We start from the raw sequence: 27,251 nt of genomic DNA on the forward strand, positions 1-27,251 counted from the left end.
TTGCTGGCAATTACTGACGAAACCGTCAAGGGCTGCTCTGAGTATTGACGCTGTTTGCAACCTGTGCTACAGCCCGATTGCCTTGCGAGGAAATGACAAGAGGACGCTGGTACAGAGAGCTGTTCCCAGAATCAGCACTCCTGTTTTGGCTCAGGGAAAAAGCAGTTTACAGGCCAAATTGTATCCTTGTCAGACATGCCAGCGTGCTACTTTAAAGATCCTGCAATGAAGAGAGAAATAAAACTGGGAGTTTACAAGCAAAACCAGTGAGGAAGGACAAAGGAAGTCCCTACTGCAATATCAAATACAACACCGAAAACAACATCTGTAGGCGGCCCCAGCAATTCACCTCAAAATTTTAAGCAGAATATACTGATCTAATTTCGAGTTGGCTTTTGTTCAGTCTTAGTGATAGTTGATGCCTGAGCAGTAAACAGGGAATTTTCTCATGGGCCAAGTACTGTATGACAACATCTCTCCTTCCAACAGATGCTGCTTTTAATGTAGAAAAAATGGAAGTCATTTTAGAGCCATTCAATATCAATGTCCCTATGCACTGTGACAAAGAAATAACGCACAAACGAAAGTGGGCTTACTTTGCAATGAATTTTTAAATAGCTTTGTATTAACAGTGCAGATGCAGGACCTGAGCCTATTTCAACCATGGTGTATAAAAATACCTATCATAAAGATGATCAGCCTTTTACCATCTAGCTCGTTTTATCCTGAAAAAAATGTTTCCTTTTGCAGACAGGCATTTGGGTGTGGGGCTTGGGGTGGGTTTTTTTGTTTTTAATAAAAGTAAAAACAGCTGTTAAACTTTTGTCTTTGTTTCAGTAAACACTACGACCAGGTATTGCTTCGTAAGTAGAAACTACTCTGGAAGTCTGGCACTTGCCTAAGCATTAGCAGGACTGGAAACATGAGGTTTGTAGATGTCTGCAAAATAAGGGGTTTTTTAGACTGCCATTTACAGATAGGAACAGTAACTATCATCCCTAAATTTTTGTTTCTTAAAGATCAATAATTTCTGGAACTGACACCTTCCTATCAGTGTCTGTTTTCTCCTCTAAGTAAATGTCATTTTGTACGAGTATACACACATACACATATAAAAATACAGATACAGTCACACAGCTAAAGGCAAAAAGTAATTTAACAGCTGAGAACTGGAACCCTGGTAAAAATAATTAAGGCTCAAATGGTGCACTGGGATTTTTGTTCTACATACTACTTGGGTATGAAAGGGGATAACAATAATATATCAAAGCCTCTGAGAGGTGTCACACACTGGTCTAAAAAATTGTTTCTTAAATGAATTTATTCAGTTTTCCATTGGCTTACGTTTTAGTGATTTTGTTAATTCAATTTTTTGTTTGTTTTTTAAAAAACGGCGTTCTTTTTTAAAAAGACAGTCAGAACAAGACAGACAAGATGATGTGTTTTTTCAAGTTTTAAATACTCTGCTACCATGAACAATTTAGTTCATCACTGATTCTGTACTATCACGTAAATTGTCATTTGGTTCATAGTACCCCATTTCTTTCAGCAACTACTCAAATGCAACCAAAACCATACCTCAACGGTTTCAAAGTGAGTAATTCACATTTTTACCTGGATTATTGTACTGCTCAGAAAGCACTAATGTACTTCTGCTTCTGGCTAAAGATGACTGTGTGGGAGTCAGCAGTCGAGAAACAATAAAGTTTTCCATTGGACTAAGATGCATGCGGTGAGCTGAAGGATGGGAGCAAATAAAATAAAATTTAAAATGCAAAGAAATAAAACAATGTTACATTAAAATAACGGAAACAAAATGATTAAATGAAATGAAAAAAAATCTTGAAATGTTTGAGATAAAAAAATATTTAAACATAATTCTCATTCCCTCTGAAAAAAAGGTTTCTAGTTTCTCCATCATTTTAAATTATTTTCCCACCTGTACAATAAATATAGTAGGGTTAAGACCGTGTTGCATTTTGCTCTTACACAGAGGCATGTTCCATTCTGCAAAATGGTTGCTTTCATGACTCAGCATTAAAAAGGTTTACCTTCTTCCCCAGTAGAAAAGGTGAAACATTTGGTATAACAGCACAGCTACTCAAGAATGTGCCAACCATACTGGGACTGCATTAAGATTTGCAGTCTCACCACATTATATAAGTCTTATTTATACAATATGCCTGCATTCCTTCCTACTCCATAAATATAAGCGTCAACTATAGAAGACAGGTATTTATAGATGTTCCTATTGCATGCATATACGTATAACCATCTATCATAATAACCTCAAAGCTACTGATGAGTTTTCATTAAGCAATTTAGAAATGAAAGTAAATTTACCTTCTCTTTTCATTCTAGAAACAAGCCTTCATTGTCACCTATTTCAGTCAATACTTTTTTTCTCATTAGAGTTAAAAAAAAAAGGGGAGGGGGGACAAGTCAAAAAAGACACACAAAACAAACCAAACAAATCCAAAGAGTCCACAGTGGCATAAACCCTTCAGTCCTCTCTGTAGTGTTTAGTAACCACTAATCCCACAAGATGATCATCTTTTGCTGAGCCTCTCATGGATCAGAGTTTCAAATCAAATTAAAGGGCTCTACAACTCTGGTCACCAGATTGAAGTCTCCCAGGTGGCTCATCGGACATACTTCTGCCCATGGTACATCCCATGTCTGTTGTCAAGCCACATGTTTGGTTTGCTTGTTTTTCATTATTTGTACAGTTATAGGAAATTGCTGCAGTCGCAGCATGTACTTACAAGCCTGTCTTCTGGAGTATCAAAAATTGGGGGGGGGGGGGGGGAGGGGAACATCAGTAAAAAAAAAAACCCACAGGGTTTGTTGCTGGACTAGGATCTGCAGCAGAGCAGCACAGTCTTGGGGACAGGTTGCAGAACTATTTTATTGTATTAACTTATAACCCCTCAAATGTTTGAGTTCTTCTGAATAATAGACATAAGCGAGTTACATAGCTATATGGACAAGAAGTGCTTTAAGCAGAAGGAAAGTTTATGCTGGTAGGAGACCAGCATATTCACTTGCCTCTGTCGGGGGAATGTGTTATTGCCGCTGTGGAGGAGGAGAGGCGCTTACTGATTGGCGATTCCATTTGCTTTGGCAGATTCATTGTAGAAGCTGAAAGTTTGTCACATGCTGCAGAGAGACGCATTGAAGATATTTGTATTTGCATCACAGTGTTGATAAACTCCCAAAATTAACCTTGCATTTGTACTCGTGGCCCTTGCCACAGATCATCACGCTGAGTAAGGCATGAGATAAGCTCTTTCCAACTGCTGGACAACCAGCATTTTATAAGACACGCTTTGGGATGCAACTTTTCTGCTTGTGAATTTAACAGTACAGCTTTACCACAGCTTATCTTTCATACTGCCACAGGCAAATAATTATGTATCAGGTCTGAATGAGTGAAGCCATTCTGATACAAGATACTCAACACCAGCACAAGCAGAAAGTTACCTAAAGAAAACGAACTGCACACATGACAGCTCTGAGCTCCTCATCTCCATTCCCCCTCCCCTCAGCTTTCAGTCTGGAAGAACTCAGGTAGACCTGAGGTACTATTCTAATACGAAAATTAAATAACCAACATTTGTGTGTTCGCACGATGAGAACTCACTGTTTTAATGACTGATCTGGCACCAGCCATTTGCCTTTATCTTTTTGTTCTTCAGAATATTAAAAGAAAAAAAAAAAAAAAACAAACACAAAACCCCCCACTTTTTGGTACTACCCCAAGTACTTTCATTTTTCTTCTGAAATACCATTTGACAAAGTCTGTTTAAGCACAATGCCTATTTCCTATCTTGCCATTTATTCAACTGAAGGACAGAAAAATGTTATTCAAGTATTACTACAGTGTGCTAGTATATGACAATCACTGCATGATGCCCAGAAGCTAAAAGCATAGAAGCTTTGTCCCTTAAATTTGAATTTTATTTCTTTCAAAACCAAAAATGTTTTCAACTAGACATATATGTAGCCCTAATTTTGCAGCCCCTAAGTTACTGCATTCCCTGTTACATCCATCGAAACGTTGCCTCAGTGACGTCTGCAAGATTTGCCTCCAACTACTACAGTAAACGATACAATTCTCTACGTTTGCTTTTTTTGAAAAGCAGGTATAACGCTGGTGTGCTGCAAAACATCTCGTTGCACATCCAAATCTCTTTGTACATGAGCAACAATTAGTACAAAAATTTGAATCTGTTTGCACAGAAGTAATAGTTCTGCGAGATTGTGGGCAGAACAACATTTACTGTGCATTCTGCAGGAGTAACATGCAAGCCTAGCTCCTCCCTTGGGGTGAGAGAAGGAACCTAGTTCTTAAAAGCACAGCTTGTGTTACATTGCTGTGTTATGTTTTCAAAATGCCAAGTGCATTTGCAATCAAAATTAGAAATCTTATATGCAATCCATTCTTAATTTTGGAGGACTCGTCTACTTCACAGTCCTTTTATGGGAATAATACTTTAAAAAAACCCCAAACAAACCTGAACAACTTAAAAGAAAACAGAACACGATTGCCTAAACAAAGTCAACTACTTGAGTTTGTTAGAAATACCAGCTTGGCCAAAATCCACTTCAGAAGGCTGAAAATATAGCATGGCTGTTCATACAAAATTTGCTTGTTCTTAAAATATTGCAAAAAAAGATGGAAAAAGAGGACTGTTTTGATGAAACATGGTCTCCATAGCATATTTTCTCTTACTGTGCAACTGAAATTTTTTTCAACAGCACCTGCACATGTCCATTAGAACTGTCGAATATATGCGTAATTATATTCTCACACACACACACACAAACACAGAGCACCCGCAGAATTAACAGAGATGAGAATCTGAGTGGTAGAAGTCTACGGTTAGTGAGAAAACCATGAAATGCCTCTACTGTGCTGGAATGCGAGGCATGCACTGCTCCACCATGGCAAAATTAAAAGGAAATTAAAAAGACATTTGGTCCACATCGCTAAGGGTAATGCCGTAGAGTACCAGACTGAAATAATAAGAAAACAGTGGTTAGGAAGGACAAGATCAGTGGATGGATTACAGTGATTAGAACAGTTATAAACGAGACATGATGGTACTGTGATTCTCTGAAATACCATTGAAGGAATCAGCAGGAGCAGTAGAGGTCACAGGGTCTGGAGGAAGGGTGTTGGCAGCTAAACCTAGAACAGGGGGTGGGGTATTTTCTGATTCACCTACACAGCAGAGAAATCAGAGCAAAAAGAGGTGAAAGAAATTACTGAGTAAATTGAGGGACCTGGAATTAGGCATAAACTGCATCACAACGACAAACTGGTTTACTTCTCAAAGTATAAAAGACTTCTTTTGTTATCATGTATATTTAATTTCCTGGCTTTTTGGATGGCATACTGTGAAAACTATGATGTGAAACAGTTTGCCCTTTTAGAATTAAGTATATTTGCACACTGTTTAAAAGAGAGTAACTGTCATATTTCATCATCACCCAAACATGGATATTTTTCCCGCATAGCATCAGTTTATTCAAACCTGACAAATTTAAATAAATTATATGATTTAAAACAGAAAACATGCATCTTTTTGAAATATAAAAGCAGTACATGACTGATTATGTAATAAAAAGAATTTGTTCCGAAGCCAAATCAAAAAGAGCAGCAACAAAAAGTATGTTAGGAAAAAATCAAACTATTTTAAACTGCACATGCTGCATAGTCATCTAGAAATTCCTGACAGGTTTTTAGAATGACCAAACAAAACCAGATCATCTTTTGCAAGGCTTAGACAGCACTCAGTCTTTTGGCGAATATTAAATTTGCTAACTGTGTGTGTGTGTGCATGGGAAGACAATGCGGGGGAAGAGAAGAAGGGAGAGAGAGCATAAATTTTAATTTTAGCATTTAGCATCCTCCAAACAGATTCTGGTTACTCTATTAAAATGATCTGCATTCCTAAAGTTAGGAGTGACCTTTCTCCCCAGAAGGTATCAGAGAGAGGAAGCCTGGCAAGCAATTACAAAGCATTTATTCACACCCCAAGGCAGCAGCCCCTACAGTACCACCCTAACTATAAAATGCATCATCCTTACTATCTCCACAACCTCATGCATTTTGCACTTCAAGATCTGCAATGCAGGCAGCCTGTTTCACTTACCATCTCTCCCTCCTGAGCCTGCAGCCAGTGCTCCTCCCCACGACCATCGCTTTTGCTTCTGTTCCAGCTGCTGGCTGCGTTCAAGGGACCGACGCATCATGGCTTCTAAACGTTCCTGGTTATATTGGTACAAAAACAGAAACCAAATCTGAATCAGTTCTTTGGGGGCTTTTTTCTCCCTCCTTCTGAAACCATGCTAAAAATACACAGTTCCCCTGTTGCTCCACGCAAGAGGATTACAGGAGCTTGTTTGCAATAAAAGAAAAAGGACTGAATAAAGAAGGTATCAGCATGCTACCCACCTCCAGATATGTGTATCCTTTGTCTGCAAGCCACTGAGGTCACTACAGAGGCCTAAGTAAATAACACAGGTTGCATCACTGCCTAGCATCTGCTCCTGCTGGTGAGGCTGCTGCTGTGCTCTGGACTTAATTTGTATAAGAATAATGCTCGACAAGCATTAACTCCTTCTTGTCTATGCAGACCTCAGGATTTTTTTCCATCCCTTTCTGAGCACAGCTAAATTGCTGCAATGCCAGTGGCTCCTCCTAGCCACGCAGATAAATGATCACTTCAAACCCAAAGTAGGTTACTTTGCAGGATGCCCTATTTATTTATTTATTTCTACAAACCTTCCCTCCTTTCTTCCACTATGTTCTTTACATTCTAGGCATTTAAGAGCTGCTGATTTTTTTCCCCTTGTGTATTCTTTTTAGTGTATGCCTAGATAGTGTTGTTCCGAGATTTTTTTTTTTATCCCCTCCACCCCCATGTTCTTCTCCATGACTTGATGAGTTAGGATTTTCAGTTGGGGAAGAACAAGAAGGAGTTTTCTTTCCCTCCCCAAATCCTGTTCCACCTTTAACTTACAGCCATGTATGGTCACCTTACTCCCTTCTCCACCACCTCCTAACTCTCACTCAAAGACCTCCACTCAGTTTTGTTCCCACCTCCTCCCTCTGCTAGTTTCTCAGTGGTTTATTGTGGTGGCAATGATTTCTGCACTTTTTCTTTTCTTCCTTTCCAGCAGATAAAACCTGGTTCCTGCCCACGCACTGGTCCATCACCTACCACCCTCTTCCCTTCCTCCTCCCAGTACCTCGTTCACATCTGCCAGCCTCTTCACCCTCACATTTCAGCAGCCCAACCCCTATTTGGAAAGATGAGACTACTTTTGCTGCCTCCAACTTCTGCCCCAATGGTTTTTAGCCCTTTAATCCTATTAGTATTTTTGGTCCTATTACTACCTTTGCTGTGTCCTTCTGGTCTAGTATAAAACTCCTACTCTATCCACTTCAAACTCTTGATGCTGCAGGTTTCTGTGATTACATCACATCCCCTTTGATTTCTATCAATCCTCCACTCTGTCTCCAATATCTTTTGGTAGCTCAGATCAACTGCGTGGAAAACCTCTCCTGCATCTCTTCGCCAGATTACTTTCTCTCACCAATTCATGACTTTGGACTAGGTTTTTTTTATTCCCCTTCCCTGACATATTTTACCATGAAATTTCAGTCTTTGTTCAAGCATGTCTCCTTCAGTCTCTGCACTGATGTTGAGCCCATTGTCTCTGATGGACCTCCTTCAGCAGATCAGACCCTAACATCAGGCACCTCCAGTAACTACCATGCCTGGAACTTTTATGCACGTACCTGTAAACTTCCTATTACCTTCCTGGGGCTCTGTCTGTGGTTTCTGGCTTTCTACAACACCAGATGCCCTCTCATCATCTTCTGGTTATCTGCAATATACTTTTATCTCTTCCATGTGTTTCAAGAGTCTCTTCTACTACCATGACTTGCAGTAATTTACTTCTGACCTCATTTTTTCCACCTCATCCAACCCTGCCACCAATTATCCATCAATTTCAACAGCAAGCCACTGCCTTTTGTCTTTAAGCTCTCTTCTCTTAATTTTATTATAAATCACTTGTGCCATAAAGAATTCCATTATATTACCCTCTATACAAAAAGCGAAAAAAGGCAATTCTCGCATACCCTTTCTATCATTCTCAGCAATCCTGTCCCTGTTACCTTTCAGCCAGGTAAACCACCTTGCTGTTACAATTTCTGCTGCCATCTCCAGGAAGACAATCTTTCAGTCATGTGTTTTGAGCTCTCACTTCAGTTTTGTCTCCCTTCTATGTCTTTAGGTCACAGTCTATCAGGTAACATCATGCAAAGACCACTGAAAGCAGGCAGCTGCTTCCCCCCATGCCCTGCTTTTTCCACCCTTCTGTCTAGTCAGTGCCATCAGCGTCCAGGCAGGCACACAAATGCTCTCTCTGTCTCTTCCCTCCTCCTTTTTCTCCCTACAGAGCAAATGTGCAAAGCATCACAGAGCTTAAGCACAGCCTCTTCTGCAACAGCACAGAAAAACCCCAGTTTTGACTATCCTATCACTTCTTGTCTGTACTTTGGGCATGAAAAGAATGCAATTTTCCAGTCTCTGGAACCCAAAGTCACTCCCCTCTGACTTGGTTTGCTACAGTCTTTCTTCTCTTGCTCCTTGATGATGCAATTTTCATGTTTAAAACCTATGTGTGCTGGCTTTGCATTTCAAGTTCACACTTCTTGCTTTTAACTTCCCACCTCCCAACATTAATTTAATTCTGAGAGTCCCTTTTCTGTACTTACTCTTTCCAAACCTCACCTCCTGTTTCATCACCAGTTCTTCTCTGCCGTCTGCCTCTTTTCATTACTTTCTTCTACTGTGCATCTTGCCCCAATGCACCTTTCTACCTGCACTCTTTACAAAGGAAAATCACCCTCCCATTTCTTCCTCATTAAAGCATACACTTATACAGAATCTTTCTTTCTTTCCATATCTAATGAATATTGTTATGCATTAATCACAAAAGATAAGATGAAAGCAGTCAAGTTTCAATTACCCATGTGATCTATATTTGGCTTTTTTTTTCTTTTTTTTTTTTTTTAAATACTGCTTGGAGCAAGGACCAGCAATATTCTGTAGTTTGCAAACTACAGAATACACTTACACCACCTACTATGAAAGTCCTGTTTTAAGAATAAAATGCATGATGAAATAGATTAAAGAAATTAAATTATTTTTCATACATATTTGAAAGCCCATACTACCTACAATCTGAGGTTGAAATCTTCAATTACATGATGTGGAGAGGATCTTTTATTTTCATTTGCAAAGAGCCTTTCATTAAAGCACTATAGAACATAATTATTAAACCTCATGAAACCCTGCAGATGCAGCTTAGATAAAGAACAATATGAAGGCCATTTTTCACACAGAAAGGATAGTTATTTAAAAAACAGTTTAAGTTAGCACAAAACTCAAAAGCCAAAGAAAACAATAAGACACGTGGAAGCATAGCATAAACAACTCATACATTAATAATCTGGTCTGTGACGAAAACTAAACAACAGGACAAAGCATTCCTTCATCAGCAAACAATGTGCAAAACCCTTCCTGTCTATGTTACAGATTAAGCAGCTTCCTAAAAACATATCAAACTATCCATGTGATCCTCCTGTAGGAACTTTAACAGCTATAGATAGGGGAAATAACCTCCGCACTAAAGATATAGTGAGCTTCCTCAAAAAACTATAATGTACAAGCTTTGTGTGTAGGTTAAATTGAGTAAAGCATAAAAAGAGAGCCATCTACTGCTAGTATCTAAGATACACATGTTACTTTCCATAGTTATTCATCCAGGTTCTCCTCTGACTAAGCAACAGAACAAATGTTTGCATTGTCCGAATTAAAAAAAACCCAAACAACAAACCCAAACCAAAACCAAACAAACCTAAAAACCAATAGTGAGAATACAAGTAATTTGACTGAAGTACTTCCCTTTTCTCTATGTAAAACGTGACACAGATGTGAAAACAAGGAAAAAAATTAATTTTACAAGTATTACGACTTAAAATAATTTGTGCAAACAACTGTAAAACAATCTACCTTATGCCAACAATACAAACATCCAAAAGAGCCCCAAAAATCTCTTCCTCTTCACTTTATATATTCATCAGCACTGTATACAAGCAGCTCACAGTTTCCTGATATTATCAGTTGGCTTCATCTTTTGAGTGGCTCTTCCACATAGCAACAAAAGAGCTCTGTTATTTTCTATTTGAAGAACACATTAAAAAGCGATACAGTATTTTTAAATTTAACTACCTTTCTGAATAGAATTAATTTCTGCTCTCAACCAATTAGAATGACAGGTGCATATTAAGGGTGCATGCATCAAAGAACAACATCAGACAAATGAAGGCTCTGCGTTTAAGGTATATGGGGAGCTGCAGCAGCAGCAAGTAACGGCGGGGGGGAGCAGAGGACAGTCAGTGTTGTAATGAGGACTAAACTCTTCTCCTCATGTCCACTGCACAGCAAATTGAGAGACTGCTTGCATAGCAATCTCAAGCAGTTTGCAGCAAAATTTTTGTGTTACTTGTGCAACTGAACTCCACTCAGTAAATGAATTGCCAAAGTATGTTTGGAAAGCAGTTATTATTTCCATATACTATAATTCAAAAAGTAATTAACTTTGAATTACAATATACTAAGTAATTAATGCTACATCATCTTGAGAGTTTTTTTACCCTTGTGTTTAAGTGCATACTTTTTACAAATAGTGCATGTGCACCAAAACAATCTCTCCAATGCTTCAGGATATTCTTTTCCATTTAGCAGTTGTTACATCAACCTTTCAAGTCTGAGTGCTGGATTAGATTTGATGCCGTCCACCAGTAGTGGTTCATTTGAACGTTAGTATATTGGTAGGATCAATACTAATTTTATCAATTTCCTTTTAAAATAAATCTGATGGTTTTATTAAAAATGGATCTTTGACTAGATGGATGTTATTGTTCTTATTCGCACTAGTATCCTTGACATGGCCTGTACAAGTGATGCTCATATTGTCTCATGGAATACAAGAACAGAAAAACACAGCTTCTACAGAGACTTCCCAATACCCAGTGTACAGCTAGACATTTATTTGCAAGGTATTTCCAAGTCACATGGAAGTTCAAGATAGGGAAATGGAAAAAATTATTTTAACTGAATGAGAATGAGCTTTGCTTTTATCCAGTCCCAAAGCCACTGGCTACTTACTGTTAAAAGCCACTCTTCAATTGCTTCTGTTGCACACCACCACACTTCTTTCCTCAAGGCTCAGGGAGTGCTTTTACTAAAGGAAGCAGGCAGCTTTAAAAGTAATATGGTGGAAAGGGAAGAGCTACTGAAGACCTCTACAGGTAAGAAAGGTGCAGTCAATGTAGACAGGATGATTTTCAGACACATTTCGTTGGTTCCTGTTTGAGGAACTGGACACACTTCCACTGTGCTCTGCAGCAGTAAGCTCCAGCTGCCCCAGAGGAGAACTCTGCCAGACCACCTCCATTCCCATCAACACAGACTTTAAAACCACCATCTCTTATTTGGCACTGTTGAAGGGAAAAAGTATTCCTCTTTGAGTAGTCCTCTGCACACAAAACAGCCAAGCAGGGGATGCTCCAATGTAGGAAGCCAACAAGCCCCATAGTTTAAGATCCATTAATTTCTCTAAAACTCTTAGAGAAGCAACAACAATATTTTCTAGAGGCATATTTATATAACCTCTTCCTATCACAAACATGCACTGCCTTCTGCTATGTTAGAAAGCAAGGAAAAAAGACTTAAGGAAGATATAAAGGACAACCAATAAGGCAGGGAGCAAGGAAGAAAATCCCTCTACTTGGCCCTTCAGACACCTGATGAGGAGGTAAAATGGGTGCTCCAGTCCCCACCCAGCACAAACTAGTATTAAAAGGAGAAACACTGAAGACATGCTGCTGTATACTGGCTCACTGGCCAGGGCACTGCCTTCCCCAAACACAGGTGTGGGAAATACGGGTTTCAAAGTTCTTCCAGTAAAGGTGGCCTCAAATGTCCAGAATGACTCAGGAGCAGTAACTTCCAATGCCCTGGGAGCTGCAACTTCACCACCATCCTTACTCAGACCTCCACTGCTACTACACATAGAGGGTTTGAGGGGCTCGTCAGAAGAGTTGCGGGGGGGGGGGGGGGGGGGGGCGGAGCGCAGATTTGGCAGATGCTTTAGTACAATTCAAGTGGAATTCGAGAAATGGGGTAATGACAAGTAACCATGAAGGGAAGCCAGGAGGTGCTGGTGTCTCCTTTTCCCAATTTCCTTCTTCCCGTGTCCTCCCCTGTTCTACAGATTACTCCCCCATGTACCCCCCCCTCCTTCAGAGGCTCCCAGATTTGTCCTCCCACCAGGTCTAATCCATCCCCAAACAAGCATCCTCTCCTGTCCTCCTGCCCATGTAGCCTTCCCTCAGGTTCCTCAACCTGGGCAGAGGGAGGAAAGGAAAGGGAAAGGAGCCAGACCTGCCTTGGCTCCCGAAAGGTTTATGACAGTTTAACCTCGAAGGACAGCTCAGTGAGCAGAGCTAGGAGTGGTATTCCTATCAGGACCAAACACTTGGAGGCAGCAAGCCTTTCTCTCACCACGAGAGAAGTCTCCTGTCACCTGTACGAGGTGTTGGGGAGCTGTAACAGCCTCACTGATACTTGGGAGAAACATCACTGCGTGCTTAGTCTCTTCTCATGCCCACCTCTGGGCCAGTGCAGGAGGCCATTACAGGACACGGGGTCCCCACTGAGCCGACCTTTGGGTCTGAGCCGGCACAGCCTCTCTCACGTCCGACAGCCCTGCTCCGATTTCTCCAGCACAGGCAAACCATGCAGGCAGGGAAAGCAAAGCAGGCGGTCGCTCACTCTTCCCACACCTCTCCCGCTCTGGTGCAAATTTTGAGGATAGGATTTTGGAAGTTTCTGTACTCACCACTTACCCTGACAGCTCCCATAAAGGGGGTCGATTTTGCTTAGCTACAAAAGGTTATTACAGTAGGAAATGCTGGGGAAGGAGCACGTCAGGTCAATAACGTTACCACAGAAGGAGAGAGATCTCCTAACGTTTGTTTCTGGTTTTGCCATTTTTCTTACCAAAACTTGAAACAAGACACATGACAAAATATTTTAAAATGAATTTTCAGCTATTATGCAGAAACCACAATCAGTATGTTACAGTTGAAAGAGGAATGGCAGGATGTTAATATTCTCTTCAGGTTAAAGTGAAAAATCAAACAACAAAAAAATTTCAATGGACAGCAGTATGTTATTCTGATCCCATGCAGAAGTGTTTTACCTCTTTTGCAAAGGATATTTTGATCAAAAGATGGGGGGCAGAAAAAAAAGGAAGGTTAATAACTGTAGCTTTCTAGAGTCTTTTTATCTAGGAACTAGGGAAATATCTTCTTTTGGATTTTTTTTTTAATTTTTTTATATTTTTTTTTTACCCCACTGCCCCCTTTTCCAAAAATCATTAATTCTTTATCAGTGGCAGTTCTAGTGTTTTCTACAGAATGTCATGCAGAGACACACACACGCGCACACTGCATTCAGAGATCCGCATCAGAAATCGGACTCACTGGAGCAAAAAAGAACTTTAAGCAATCTCAGCAGGGAGAGTAGAAGAGAGGAAGGGTATGAAGATGCTTCGAAAGATAGGTTATTAATTCTGTTCTGTGCTAGGATTTTAAACCAACCTGGATTCTTCACTGGTTTAAGTAAGAATTTCTGATTTCATATTACTGAGGAAAACCAAAACATTTTCATAAACAGTTCAGTTTCATGGACAGTAAACAAAACAGTAAGAAAAATCTTGCCAGTTTATGGAAACACTCATCTTTAAAAGCTACCTTCTGGAAAGCTGGTGCTTTATCGTCTGACAGAGTCCCAGACATATGAGCATAAGTAGATGACTATTCTATGAGATCAGACAAAAATGAAGAGAGAAAAAAGCTTTGGAAAATGTTTTTGATATGCAAGCAGTAACAGAGTATTTATAGCTACGGTGATGTGCGGTTGCAGTTCCCAAAGTAATGCCCACATGTCTCTGGGCCAAAAAAAGAAATCAGCGTTTAATGCATGTCAATATTGAGCTATGTTTAATGCTACCACACAGAGTTGCTCTGCCATACACCTTGCAGTGAACCTTACCTCCTCCTCTTTAAGCTTTTGTCTCCGTTTTTCTTCAACGGCTGCTCTCTTCTGCTCCTCTCTCTGCCTCTGTTCCTCCAGTCTTCTCCATCGCTCCTCCATTTGCTTTTCATATTGAAGTTTTGCTCTTCTCTCCTTCTCCAGTATCTGCTGTTCCCTAGCAGCTTAGGCAGACAAAAAGGTGCATTTCACTTTATGCTAATTTACTCCTGCTTTAAAATTATTTGATAACACGGCACAATAGAGTAAAACAACAAGTACAAGTACACAGGGTTTTAGTCCACTAAGATAAAAAATATAGTGCACAGAAGTGTTGGAATGATTAGTAAACCAAGTGATTTGCTCAATAAATAAATAGGGAAGCCCTTTGTACACAAGGTGATGGTTTGTGCCCCTTACCTATGTAAAAACAGTGTACAGAATAGTTAACAATTCCTTTTTTTTTTTTTTTTTTAAATGTTTCAAATCCCTCTGTAGCTTAAAGCCAAATTCTTTTTTCGGATATAACAAATGTTCCCAGTAGGTTTTAAAGTGAATCAGTTATACATGTTGAAGCAAAAGCCCTTGGAATTTCTTTAGAACTGTGCTTCTCATTATGGGGCTGCCTTCAAAATAAATATGTGAAAACAACATAAGCTAAACTTGCTCTGAAGCTTTGGAAATACACCATTCTGTTCACAATTTGGTGCTACATTGTTATCCACTTCTGCCTCTTTGCATGAAAAAAAAAAATTACTTCCGTTATTGAGGGTTTGCCCAGTTGCTTATTCCAACTGGAGTCATAATCTTCTTCTCAAGACATTAGCTTCTTGTTACAGAAATTCAGACTGCAACATTACATACAGGACTGTTGCTTCAGGTTTACATAGCAGAACAAGTAGCAGAAGTTAACGTGACAAATGATGAGGAAAAATCCACTTCTCATGCAAGTGTATTCCATAAAAAGGCAGGAAAGAAGAGTTCAGTAAGCATGCCTACATACACGCAAGCCTGTAATGTCACATACCAACATACATACAGCCGATATCAAAGAAGGAATATTCTCAGAGTTGCCAGGCTAGGAACTTGAAAGTTAGGGAAAGCCAGAATTAACACTGTTTATACAAGAGCTAGTCCTTCATCCTGCTCAGCTATTCAGCCTCAGTCTGCTTTTTCAGTTCCTGTTTCCTTGTACAGCAAATTTTTACCATTCTAGCTCGCTCTCAGTATCTTCCCACCAGTCCTAGGCTCTTGCCCAGCCATCTCAATTCCCTCTTCTAAGGTGAGTCTTTTCTCCCAGCTCCTGCCCCCAGGCTCTTTAACCACAGCCGTGACCCTCACCCCCTCTTAGCCCCACTCCACCCTCAAGCCCTTGGTTTAAAGCCAGACTCCCTCCAACACCAGATCCTTTTCCAACAGTTGTATTTCTTTCCCTTGAATACTGGATCCTCCTAAAATACTTCTCCCTCGCATCCAACCTGCTTTACGGAATGCCTTCTACCTTATTCTTGTTAGAAATACAGTTGATGCTGTCTTCCCCTTTCACCTTATGAAAATTCAGTATTCCTCCCACCACAGGACAGGGCAGTATGAGAGGGGTGTCAGTGCTGGAGCCAAGCTTGGACTTGTACGCATGAAGAATCAGACTTGTCAACAGATAAAGAGTTACCTCAGAGACCATGGAAGACAAGTGACCAGTTGCTAATTGCTAATGACTACTAGCCACACCAGTTAGAGCAGGTGAAAACAGCACGCTCGAGCTGATAAAAACCAAAAATAAAGTGAGGTGTCCAGAGATTGTAGCAAGATTACCTTCTGGGTAAGGAGGTGAAACCTGGGACTGGTTCTGGACAGAGAAGCAAACCATTCCGTCATCAAACATACAATTCCTGTTCCTTAATTTAGGGATACTAAAGCACTGATTAATGAGTTCTGGCTTTGGTGAAAAGGTTATTCCGTATTGCTGCAAAGTACCCGCTGGCTCCATAAAGATCTGTCCTTCTGGGGAATTCACTGCTTTTTTCTGAACTTCTAAACTAAATTTGCCACAGACAAACTGTGACCTAAACCCAGAACTCCCCATTCTAGAAATGGTCTTAACCCTAAAAAAATGTGTTTCCAGAAGGCAGGTATGATGTCTGGGGACAAGAACTGCAGCTAACACCTTCCAAATCCCCTGGGCCAACCACTCCCAGATTCTCCAGCTTTCAGTTTCCCTCTCATCTCCTCTTCTACTTTTTAATCCAAGTCCTTTCCAATCTACTCATCATGTCACTTTCCTGGGAACCAGATAATCAAGAGGACAGAAGAGATAATCTGGACTGAGTATACCTGGAAGAGGTGAGAGCTACAGCTCAGGCCGGTGCACGCCCCATATAGACAGAACCTCTGGGGAGATTAAGTACTAAACACCAGCAGATTTTCACAGGAGCTACCAAAAGCTATCTTGCTCACCAAGCCCATGGTACTAAAAAATGTCAAGTCACTGGTCTCAAGCCTCAGGTTTTGCCAAGAAATGGTCAACAGTTTGTTTGTTTGTTTGTTTATTGCAAGAAAAACAGTATTTTCCTATGATTCTTCTCACAGGTATCCATACTGTTTTAGTTGACACTTCCTCAAAATATACACCTAGCTTAAATTTTACAAAATCATAAAACACTGACAATTCCTTCTGATAAGTATTGTCAGGTAACCTTAAGGAACAGTGCTACTGGCTTTTCTTGTTATTACAATGAGGAAAAGTGAAGCTAACTGTCCAACATTTTTTTTAATATATACACACACACGTATGTATATATAGAAAGTCCAAAACAAATCTTGAACAGTTAATTCCATTCATATATCTGTATAAAATTAACTCTGTATACACACACCCCCCCCTTATTTATTTATTTAATATATATATAAAATTTGCAATTTCCTCAACATTTCCCTGGAGGTATTAGTAGATTAAAAACAACTGACTTTTTAAAAAAACTCTGAAAACAATGCTTATGTTATTCAGGAAATGAATTAATAATTTTTCTCATTCTCTTGAAAAATTAACCATTTTAAAACTTATGGAAAAGTATCTGTTTTATATCATACTTAACAACTCTATGATATCTCTTAATATGGCTAAAACTTAATAAACTAAAATTGAGGCTGTTTCACCAAATCATCCTACATATTATCCTGAATATTATTCAAGGCTTATTTGGTATTTTTACAAATCAGAATCCTAACAGTTAGTATCTTGCACATAAACCTATATTCAAAAGTAAATAGATCAAAGAAGAAAGTCAACTTGTAACTATAGAATATTAAATACTCGAATGGAAATCAAAGACGACAGATTAATTTAATGTTTATTATTTAATGTAAAAGTAGTAATATAATCCATAAAGACTAGGAACAGACTAAACCACAACGTTTAAAAGTCAGAACAGAAAAAATGTCATGTTAGTAACTTAAGCCTATTAACACGTATACATAAATAATACATACACCTCCTGCCATCTTACCAAGGTATTTCTCCCTTTCTTCTCTTCTCTCCTTTGCCAGTCTTTGTCTTTCATCGGTTTTTAGAAATCCATCAATGGCTGAAGTCAGAGAGAGAGGGGGAAAAAAAGTGTTAAAAAAGTGTTAGTAAAACTAAAGAAACATCCAAAAGAACTAAAAAAATCCACAAAAAATAAATCAAATCTATGGCATTTAACAGCTCCAACAACAAAAATGACTTTGCACTTGTATGTGGGCAGATTAACAAGCTGGGATTTGGCTACATCTTGAGCACAGTCTCCTACCTACTGCCGAACTCCAAACAGAGTTCCTCAGTGTAAATGCCTGACTCCTCTTCTTGGAGCAAACAAGCATGCTGTCAGTGCTTGTCTCAAAATTTAAAACTTTCTTGAGAAAAACCATAAGGATGCAACTAACATGTATTCATCTTTGTTAATAACCTCATTTTAAAGTTTTTGGCTAAAAAAGAAAAAGGTAGTTCAGGAAAGCAGTAAAAGGTGTATGCAGCTCTCATAGTCTAATGCTATGTGGAGTCCCAGCCTTCATATTTATGGCTTAACACAGCCCCACAGCTTCCTTGCCCACAGGAAACCACCAGCACCAGCTCGTTTCAGCAACCAGCAATTAGTGCTGGATGAGGCTACGGAGGCAGCAGCCCTCCTGCCCTCTTTTCCAAGTAGGAAACACTTTGTTTCCTCCTTGGGTTGGCATCTAAAAGCAGGTTACTTGTTTGGGAGGAGGTTGCCTACGGATGTTTTGTACCTGGATCCAGACACCCCAGTTCTTTGCACAGCATGAGCCACCGAAAAGCCCAATTTAAGAAGGCAGGCAGGCAGACCGTGACACACGAGGTGCCGCAGGGTCACCTGCCTGCGTGCCCTGGAACAAGGAGCCAGATGGACCTTGGATGGACCTCCTGCAATACCACAGGTAAGCTCACCAGCTAGTGACTCGATAGACCAGCTAGAGAATGGTGTCCTTCCAAAACAGCTGACGGGGCCTCCGGTGCCCTCCTTTCTCTCTTTGTTTTCAGGATCTCCTGGGGTCTTAGCGGGGCTGCAGTGCAAACAGGCGCAGCGTCTCACGGCACAGTTTACATCCTTTGCAATCATTATTTGGGCTCCCTACTGAGTTACTGAATTATAATTAAGTCCCCTTCCCTTTTGCTCTAAGAACTGCAGCTGTTAATTTTATCAGATAAATATGAGCGGAAAAGTGACTTAGACTGTAACCCCGACTCTCTTCCCAAAAAGCCACACTTGCAGGCTCCTCTCCAAGGGCATCCTGCCCGCGGGAGCAAAGGTTCTGCGTAGCAAGTGCCGTTCTGTAAAATGCATGGTTCTGTAAGAAGAATGAAAACCAGCCTCGGTGGTCCCTTGTGACCGGTGAAAAACGCAGGTCTCAGCTGTCTCCCATTAGAACAACAGCTTGCTTTTTCCCCCAGCAGCACCTTCAAACACCATCTCTAATCCTCCTCTGCACACACATACGGCGACTACCTGACGGCAGCCAGGCCTCTGGAAAATTGCGATTATAGCTCCCAGCTGGTTAATTACAACTAGAATTTGTGGGTCAAATACATATCTATTTATTAGCAAAGTCTCATCCTACTGCCATACTAGCCTGCTTGTTTGTTCGCTTGGCTGCCATTTATTGTCAGATTTGACAAGCAGGGAGGAGAGAAGAGGAGGCAGCTCAGTAAAGCAACCATGGCGAAGGTTTGCAACTACTTTGAAGGGGCCTGCAATAAGAAGTCAAGAAGGGGAGTCCTGTTGTCAGCATAGCTAAATTACAGCTCCAATGGAAAGTTTTTCAGTGATCTAAAAGTCAAAAGAGCACGAAACCTACAATTTAGGCTAGAAGCAGCAGAGGAGGCGAGATCAAGACTGGATCAAGAGCCCAAAGAGGGAAGATTGAGCTTGGGAGCAAGTCGAGGCTGGAGAAAGGGAAAGAGGCAACCAGAGGCAGGAGCTAAGGTCTTCTGCAGCAAGGGATGCAACTCAGATGGAGAGGTGGAACCTGAAGAATGGAAACCAGGATGGGGATAAGCTGGAGGGATGGGGAGAGGAACAGCAAGACAGTCCACGTCCATGGATTATGTTCACAAAACCCTGCCCTGACTCTCATCACTCCCCTGCTTTCAGCAACTTCTGTGAAACCCACTGGCAAAAATACATCCCATTATGCTTGTCAATAAAATTACAGCAAACTTATCTCTGCTTTGATTGCCTCATGAATGCAACTGGCAGAAGTGGATCTAAAAGCTCCAGCCTTGCTCACAACTGCTATAGCTATCCAAAGTTGATGCACAATTTTTCACATTGGCTTTCTCAAGAGTTTGGATGTCCCAAGCCCGCTCAGGTAATATTAAAAGAAGATCACGGCTGTAATGCCAGACACTTAAGAAATGAGGATGTATCAGAATTGAAGCAGTCTGTACAATCCTTATTTTGCCTCCTTTTACACATAAATTATGCACTTTTTCCTTTTAGGTCCTTTCGTTTATTCAGTGCATAGGATGCATCTCCTCAAGAGGTGAACCAAGTTCAAAGCGATTAGTGCTTCTTGCTTCATTTCTTTCTGAAACTGGAAAGTAGGCAGAACTATAATCTGAAGTCTGTCTTGGAGAACAGCACTCCAGACTTGGCTATATCACAGGTAAAACAACAAATACATGGAATTGCTGCTCATTACATGTGCGACACACCAGCGTGCAAAAAAAAGTGTGGAAGAAAATAGTACGCAATCTAATAAGTACAGGCATCAAAATGCATATGCATGCAGCAAGGGTAGCATTAAAATAGCACAGGCATCCTCAATACTAGTATTTCTTAACTCAAGTACTTGACTTCACGAATCAGCATGCCTGTCAAAAACCAGAAATTTGCTTGCCTTCGAAAAGTAAATATAGCTTTGAACAACAGAGTAACTATCCCCTGGGTAATAACTTGTACTGTGGGATGATTTTTTAAAGCCAAAATTAGCATATTTACTACACATCTTCATATAATATATATTATAAATGTAATGGGCAGAGCAGTTACCTGTGGCAAGAAATTTGATTAATGACAGGAATTCAAGTTCTGTTTGGTAAAGCAGACTGCAAACAGCAAGCTAGCAGGGGTAAGCCTAGCACGAAGATAACGTAACTCCATCTCTGCTTCGGCAGGGAAACTGCCAGCAGAGGGCACAGAGAGGCTGGAGTGAAACCCAAACCCCACAGCGAAGCAGCTTTCCCTGGGATAAGTGACCTCAGGTTAATAGTCTGTATGCTCAGCTTTATCCTGAGCCTTCCTCATACTTACAGCTCAGCCTCTGATCCCTCAGTGAGGAAGGCGTGTAGCAGCAAACGACGTGTAAATGCGGGCTGGTTGTGCCTTCTGCCAACCAGAGTAATGAATACAAAAACTGGCAGAAAAATCTAAGAACCCTTTACCCCCAGACTTGCAGAAGAATAAGGAAACCGCCCCAGTAACAACGTCACAGATTTTATTGTAAGGAAGCGTGCACACACACACACACACACACACACAAATTGCTGCTACTTCTATTCCACTGCCCAGCCCTCCCCAAAAGCCCCTTTTCCAAAGAGTCCCCACTCTCAAAGGCATGCATCTAACTGCTGGGCTAATTCCTTGAGATTGTGCCTCATTTTTGACTGAAGAGGGCCAGCTGCTCATCTAGGACTTTGTTACAAGCAGCATTTCTAAAGAAAAAGACTATAACTTAAAACCAGTTAAAATGTCAGCAGCAGTCCTGCAGCAGTAATACACCAGCTAATGCTGCAGGACTCCTTCAGTACTTTAATGTTACTTTGAAATAAATATTCACAGAAGTAAAAACTCGACATGTTAATCGCTGCTTCAACCCTTTTTGAAGGGCAAGAGAAACCTATTCAGACTGATGGAAACAGGGCCAGAACATGTCCACACACACTCTGCTCCACATATCAATGTGTAAGCCTCTTGGTGGTTGCTCAAGACAGAGAGGAAGGTTGTCCTGTCCCGATGAGACACAAGGAAACCTCTGTCTTTTGAAATCCGTATCCTGTTTCTGGTTGAGAAAACAAGTACTCGAGCAGGACAATCAGGTTATTGGAAGCTGAGAGTACATTTCAGAAGGACCAACCGGCTGCTTGGACACCTCCTCTCCTGAAATTTGCACCTGAGTAACTGCCAGCAGGTAGGGCCTCCATTAATTTTTATTTTTTTCCTACTTTGTTGTTGAACCTACATACACTTCTGTCCTCTATAATATCCCATGGTATTTGGTTTCATGATGTATTTATATATAGTAGATATCGCAGCCCTTGAGAGCAGGGATCCCAACACAGAAGGAAAGCCAGCAGGGATCTGAGGCCAGCTCTACGTTAAGTGTTCAACATACCTAGACCTTTGGCCATCCTACGTGCTCATAGACCTCTGCCCATTCTACATGAGACTGTCCCAACGTTTTTAGACCTTTGCCACAGTACGTGTCATCTAGACTGACGTTGCTGTGTTGGTGAAATTCCCGGTTTGGATGCAGTTCTGCCAGTGGGTGGCCTTGCCAGGGATGTGGCGAGGTGGTCTCTAGAGCAGACCAGACCAGCCCGAGATACCACTGCGCTTACACCCACTGTCCTGCTGGCAAGCTCTGTTGTTTCATGCAATATAATCTCAATCTATAAAATCAAGATTTTGGTCCCTAAAAACCTGCTTTGTCTCCCTTGAGACTGTTCTTTGAGATAATAAAGAACAGACCTTTCCACCTGCCACTGCTTCCCTCTGGGTACTACTGAATGAAGAAATGTTAAGTTTTCAGTTACTGACTATCCTCTGAGCAGGAAAAAGGCATAAAACTGCGTGTGACTGTACCTGGATGACACTTTCTATTGGCAAAAGGCACTTCTTCTAAGTTTTAATTATGGTATATTGCTGAGAGGCTTTCAGGTAGAGCCAACACGCAAACACCACAAGGGCTTTGCAGGTATGTTCACTAAGATTGAGTGGATTGTCCTCTTTTTTGATAATTGTCTTTTTAAAAGTTTTCTTTCATTAAAAAAGCTCTTTATTGTATTGCACTCAAAAATCTAAATATAAAGAATCAGAATTTTTCCAGTTTCAGCTACTTAATTTTATTTTTATGTTTGCCAGGCTGGATTTCAAATATAAGCAGAAAAGAAAAAAGGGACATTTTCCATTCTGTCTAATTAAAACACCACAACGGCTATCTGTTGTTATAAAGATGTTAGGTAGATGCAGTCATTAAAGGCAGACTCAGTTGCCAAAACCAGTGACATTTCAGACACCCCAGGCTAATCGTCTGAGAGGTGGCCTGGCAGATCGGACAGAGAAGCTGTCAAGGACCTGCACGCTCCAGTTAAACAGGTGACACTGCTTTACGTTTGTGATCGCCACCCTGGATTTTCAAATTTTTCTGTTGAATCAAGAACTTCAGCTGTACACCATACTAAGATAAAGATTACAGTAGCAAAATATATCCTACTTGTATGTTTAAGTTTAAAGGTGAAATCACTCCAAAATGCTGGCCAAATAACTTTAAAATTATACATAAAGTATATGTAGGTCATTTGGTGATCACGTATAATAACGAAAATATCTTAATTACTACATGGGGAGGAAAAAGTTACTAAAATGTAAAAGGCAGCTCTTTTCAGTTCTGCATGCGCCCACAGACACCTCATCAGCTCCACCGGATTGTGTGCTGTAGGTATTAACAGTGTGCACAGCCCTAACAGTGCCCCATAGAGACTCCAGTATCATGCAGACACAGCAGATGCATCTCAACATCACTCAGAGAACTGGTAAGATACATTAGCAGAATGTTTTTACTTATTAAAACACTAGATAAATAGTAATACTAGATAAATATGTTAGTTTACTGAACAGGTCCCTGCTAGACAGCCCACCACACGGTAAGCGCGTACAGAGTGGCGGCAGCACTACGTCAAGTGTGTTCTACACTGCCGTTTTATTCATCTGCTTCTGTAATCTCTCGGGCAGAAAGGAGTCCGGAGGCTTAACGAGAGCTTGCCAGCATCTCTCTCCCAGATTTAACACGCACAAACATTTATAGCTGTATTTTTCAAACTACACCGGTCCCCAGACCCATTTGGAATCTGTAGGTAGGATCTTCCTCCCCTTCTAGCCTGTCCCTTCAGCTTCTTACTGCAGGTAATTACAAAAATTGCACAAAAAGGGAGCTGAATGGTGGAGATTCAGCCGTAACTTAACCATGTTTTTGTTGTTTGGTTTTTTTAGCTTCAGTTTCTTCAGAATAAACCCTGCCATCACTTCAGTTTATGAAGACAGAAGGTCAAATATATAATTTCTAAGTTCAGCAGTTACTTTAAAACCTCTGTATTCCTACCTTTGTCAATACAGATCCCAATTAATCTTTTCAACCTTACTACAATTGAAAAATTTTGTCTTCAAAAAGAAAAGTCTATATATATGTGAATGCATATTATGCATGAAGAGAACTTTTATTCACATAGATATAAAAATTTTATTCTTAATCTTGTGTTCTGCAATCTTTTACTATTCACGAATAGTAATTTTAATAGCAGATGCTGATATACTTGGACACACAAATTCAATTTCATAGCTATTTTTGTATTCATTGTATGACTGCAGCTAACTTGAAAACACCTTCAGTAACTTCACATGAAGGTTAAATGAAAAACTATTCTCAAGCACTTTTAGAAGTAGTGTCATTTGTTTGAGGAAGTTCATCTTTGTAGCATACATGCAAACACACATGTGCTGTTAACGCACTATTAAATGGTGGACACGTACGTCAGGTTTTACATGCTGCAGAATAAAGCCTGTGCAAAGACACAGATGGTAAATAGGGATAAAGGACAGACCTGCCTCTCCATCCTACTCCAAGGGAGTATATTACACTCTCTTTCTCTGCATTAATAACACTTTCTAAGACTCTTGATTAACGAGGGGGAGGGAGAAAGGAGACAAAAAAGAAGGGAGTTTCCTTTTGCTTATTATACATCCTTCATCCAGCAATTAGTTACCAATGGGATCATTCCTCTGCTAGAAGACAAATGGGCAACTACTGTTAATAGCTTCATATAAAATTTTAATACAAAATAAAACATTAATATATGTAAACATTATGTCCAGAGCCTTAGCTAACAGTTCTTGAGTGCTCTAATGCTAGCTTCAACGTAGCTACCGCCCTAGTAGCCATGGATCAAAGCAGGCACAGGTCTACCGCTGGCTCCAGGGCAACCTGGCAGGCAGGGACCCAACCAGATATTCATGCCACTCCTGCTCTCGTGCAAGTCTCAAGAATTTTATCTTTTGCAGAATATCAGCAGAAGCAGAATTTAGCATCAAGATATTTGTATAAAAAAAGTCAAGAGTTGACTAAAAAATCTGAAATTAGGTGAAAGGAGAAGAAAAGGGGGGGGGGGCCTGAAGATTTTCATTTATTTATAATTGGTGTTACCAAAATGCCTAGTCATTTTCTTAATTGCAACTGATTTGAGTACACATTTGCAGTACAATCTAAGTTAAGTTTATGGACAATTTCCAGAGCTGTTTTATTAAAGAAAGGACACTGCACAACATCAGAATCACAACTATGAATGACTTTTAAGACTTATCCTTTAAAATAGTCTAAGCAGAGCTTTTTGTGGGCCTTGTGGGGTTTTTTTTGTGGGGGTTGAGAGGGTTTTGGGAGAGGTGAGGTTTGGGGGTTTTGTTTGGGGGTTTTGGTGTTTTTTTTTTCCTCCCAGCTCTTGCTTTAAAAAAATAATTTTTCCAGTAAGCAGAAATTCTCAGTGAAAAGACAGATAATCAAATTTGAAGATGCACTTATTAAGATGTAGGAAAAGTATGGTTTTTAAAATTGACCCGGTCGCAACTTTAATTATATTATCAGAAAAAGGCCTCAAGAATATTAACCAAAAATAATAACATAGCCTTTTCCCCCTTCAGATTCCTAACTACCCAAGATTTATAATGAGGAGTGAAACAAGAGAAGAGCGTAATCCAAAAGGAATTCATGTATTCATGACACTTTCTTGATAACAGATTCATCCTACATACACACATAGTGTACAAGGAAAACCATCCTTTTCAAACCTGTTCCCTGAGCAAGGGGAAAAAAAAAAACCAACTTAAAATTCTGTGGGGGGAAGGGGGTGGGGGCAGGAATCAAATCAGCAACTTTCTGGAAGGAAAGGCTATGCATTCTGGAATGGATTAAAAAAAAAAGGAATAACAAAAACAAATACTGCTTCTGACTCACAATTAACACTTTGAAACTAGATGGAAGTAGGGTTCACCAAGGAATAATTGCTGGCACTAGCTGGAAATTATATACTAAACCAACAAGCAAACCCCCAAACCCTAAAGCTATAAACATTACAAATGAAACAATTTTTTTTCTACTACAGAAATTTTTTCTTCTTTCATTCACTCACTGCATATGTCCTGAATTAGCAATTGCCCCAACATATATTTAAGATTTATGCATTTACTAACTTGCACAGACTAGTTTCACTGACTTCAGCAGAACTACTTTGTTAAAACAGAAAAGATGGAAATATCTTGTTAGGATCAGGAAGCCCCACCCAAGTCTGAAAAGAGGTCCTATCACTCATGTACTATCATAATAAATGGAAAACGCCTTTGTTGGAAGGAAAGTATCTATAAACAGTGTAAACACTGCCTGCCTAGTTCACTTCACCTTATGACCTTCGCAAGAAAAAGCCTCACTGTAAGACAGTAAGCCTTGAGTCACAGTTATTTTGCCAAAGTTATCTAAGGGTAATGTTCTGGAATCATATACATTTGTTTCTCCAACTTGGTAAATTCAACCTCAACAACTTCATTTTAGGAACATACACATCAAAACCAAAAAAATTCAATTTCTTTCCAACGATTTTCGTTACCAAAATGAACTAGAAACAAAACCTTTGCTTCTATAGTGTAGTCTAGCACACAGTTCCTCATTAAAAGTGTTTCTGGACTTGCAATACACATCTATTTATCAACATCTGCTGATGTTACATATTTATTATTAGGTATTAGATAACCAGAGCTCAGTGAAAACCAGTGTTTCACTGAGAGATTCAGATATTTTTAGCATCAGCAAATGAGATGTAAACTGTAAGTATCCATTTCTCCCACCTCCAGCTAGCTTGTAATCCCCAAATGCACATTAAAAGCCACTTCCTATTCAAGTTAATTGGCTTTGCTGGTGTATGGCACTGAATAATGATCTTACGCTTTGGTGGTTTTACAATTTTCACTGCTGTGTTGCTCTCCCAAATGGTAGCTGAAGTGCATGAAGGCATCAAAAGTGAAGAGAGAGCACAGAACTGCTTTTCCAGACCCACGCAGCAAGAGCTTTCGTGGAAGTCTTTACAGCCACTGCATCTTGCATATCCCCCACATGGGCAAGGAGATGACCTGCAGCTGAGGTGCCCCACTCCTCTCCTTTTACTGTGATTTTTTTTTTTTTCCCCCCACTGAAAATGATGAACACTTACTCAAACCTTTGCAGCAACTTCCGATGCCGCAATTTAAAAGCGAG

At 40.1% G+C, this 27,251-nt stretch overlaps 1 protein-coding gene across 8 annotated transcripts in view; it reads right to left on the reverse strand.

Annotated features, from left to right (window-relative positions):
• Positions 1-27,251, reverse strand: part of MAP7D2 (MAP7 domain containing 2) — an 86,323-nt gene that overhangs the window by 20,700 nt on the left and 38,372 nt on the right. For 2 of the 8 annotated variants that reach the window (XM_069784801.1, XM_069784802.1), the window contains exons 2-7: positions 17,690-17,767; positions 14,208-14,371; positions 6,162-6,276; positions 5,129-5,227; positions 3,049-3,159; positions 1,615-1,737 (exon numbers count right to left, since the gene is read on the reverse strand). In XM_069784801.1, the coding sequence (XP_069640902.1) occupies positions 1,615-1,737; positions 3,049-3,159; positions 5,129-5,227; positions 6,162-6,276; positions 14,208-14,371; positions 17,690-17,767 (690 nt within the window). Of the gene's footprint in view, positions 1-1,614; positions 1,738-3,048; positions 3,160-5,128; positions 5,228-6,161; positions 6,277-6,463; positions 6,702-14,207; positions 14,372-15,213; positions 15,270-17,689; positions 17,768-17,971; positions 18,105-27,251 lie in introns of those variants that run through there. The other 6 variants (XM_069784800.1, XM_069784803.1, XM_069784805.1 and 3 more) reach the window with 6 other exon arrangements.

Source organism: Haliaeetus albicilla, chromosome 6 (assembly GCF_947461875.1).
Source record: "Haliaeetus albicilla chromosome 6, bHalAlb1.1, whole genome shotgun sequence".
In the NCBI taxonomy this organism is placed as follows: domain Eukaryota; kingdom Metazoa; phylum Chordata; class Aves; order Accipitriformes; family Accipitridae; genus Haliaeetus; species Haliaeetus albicilla.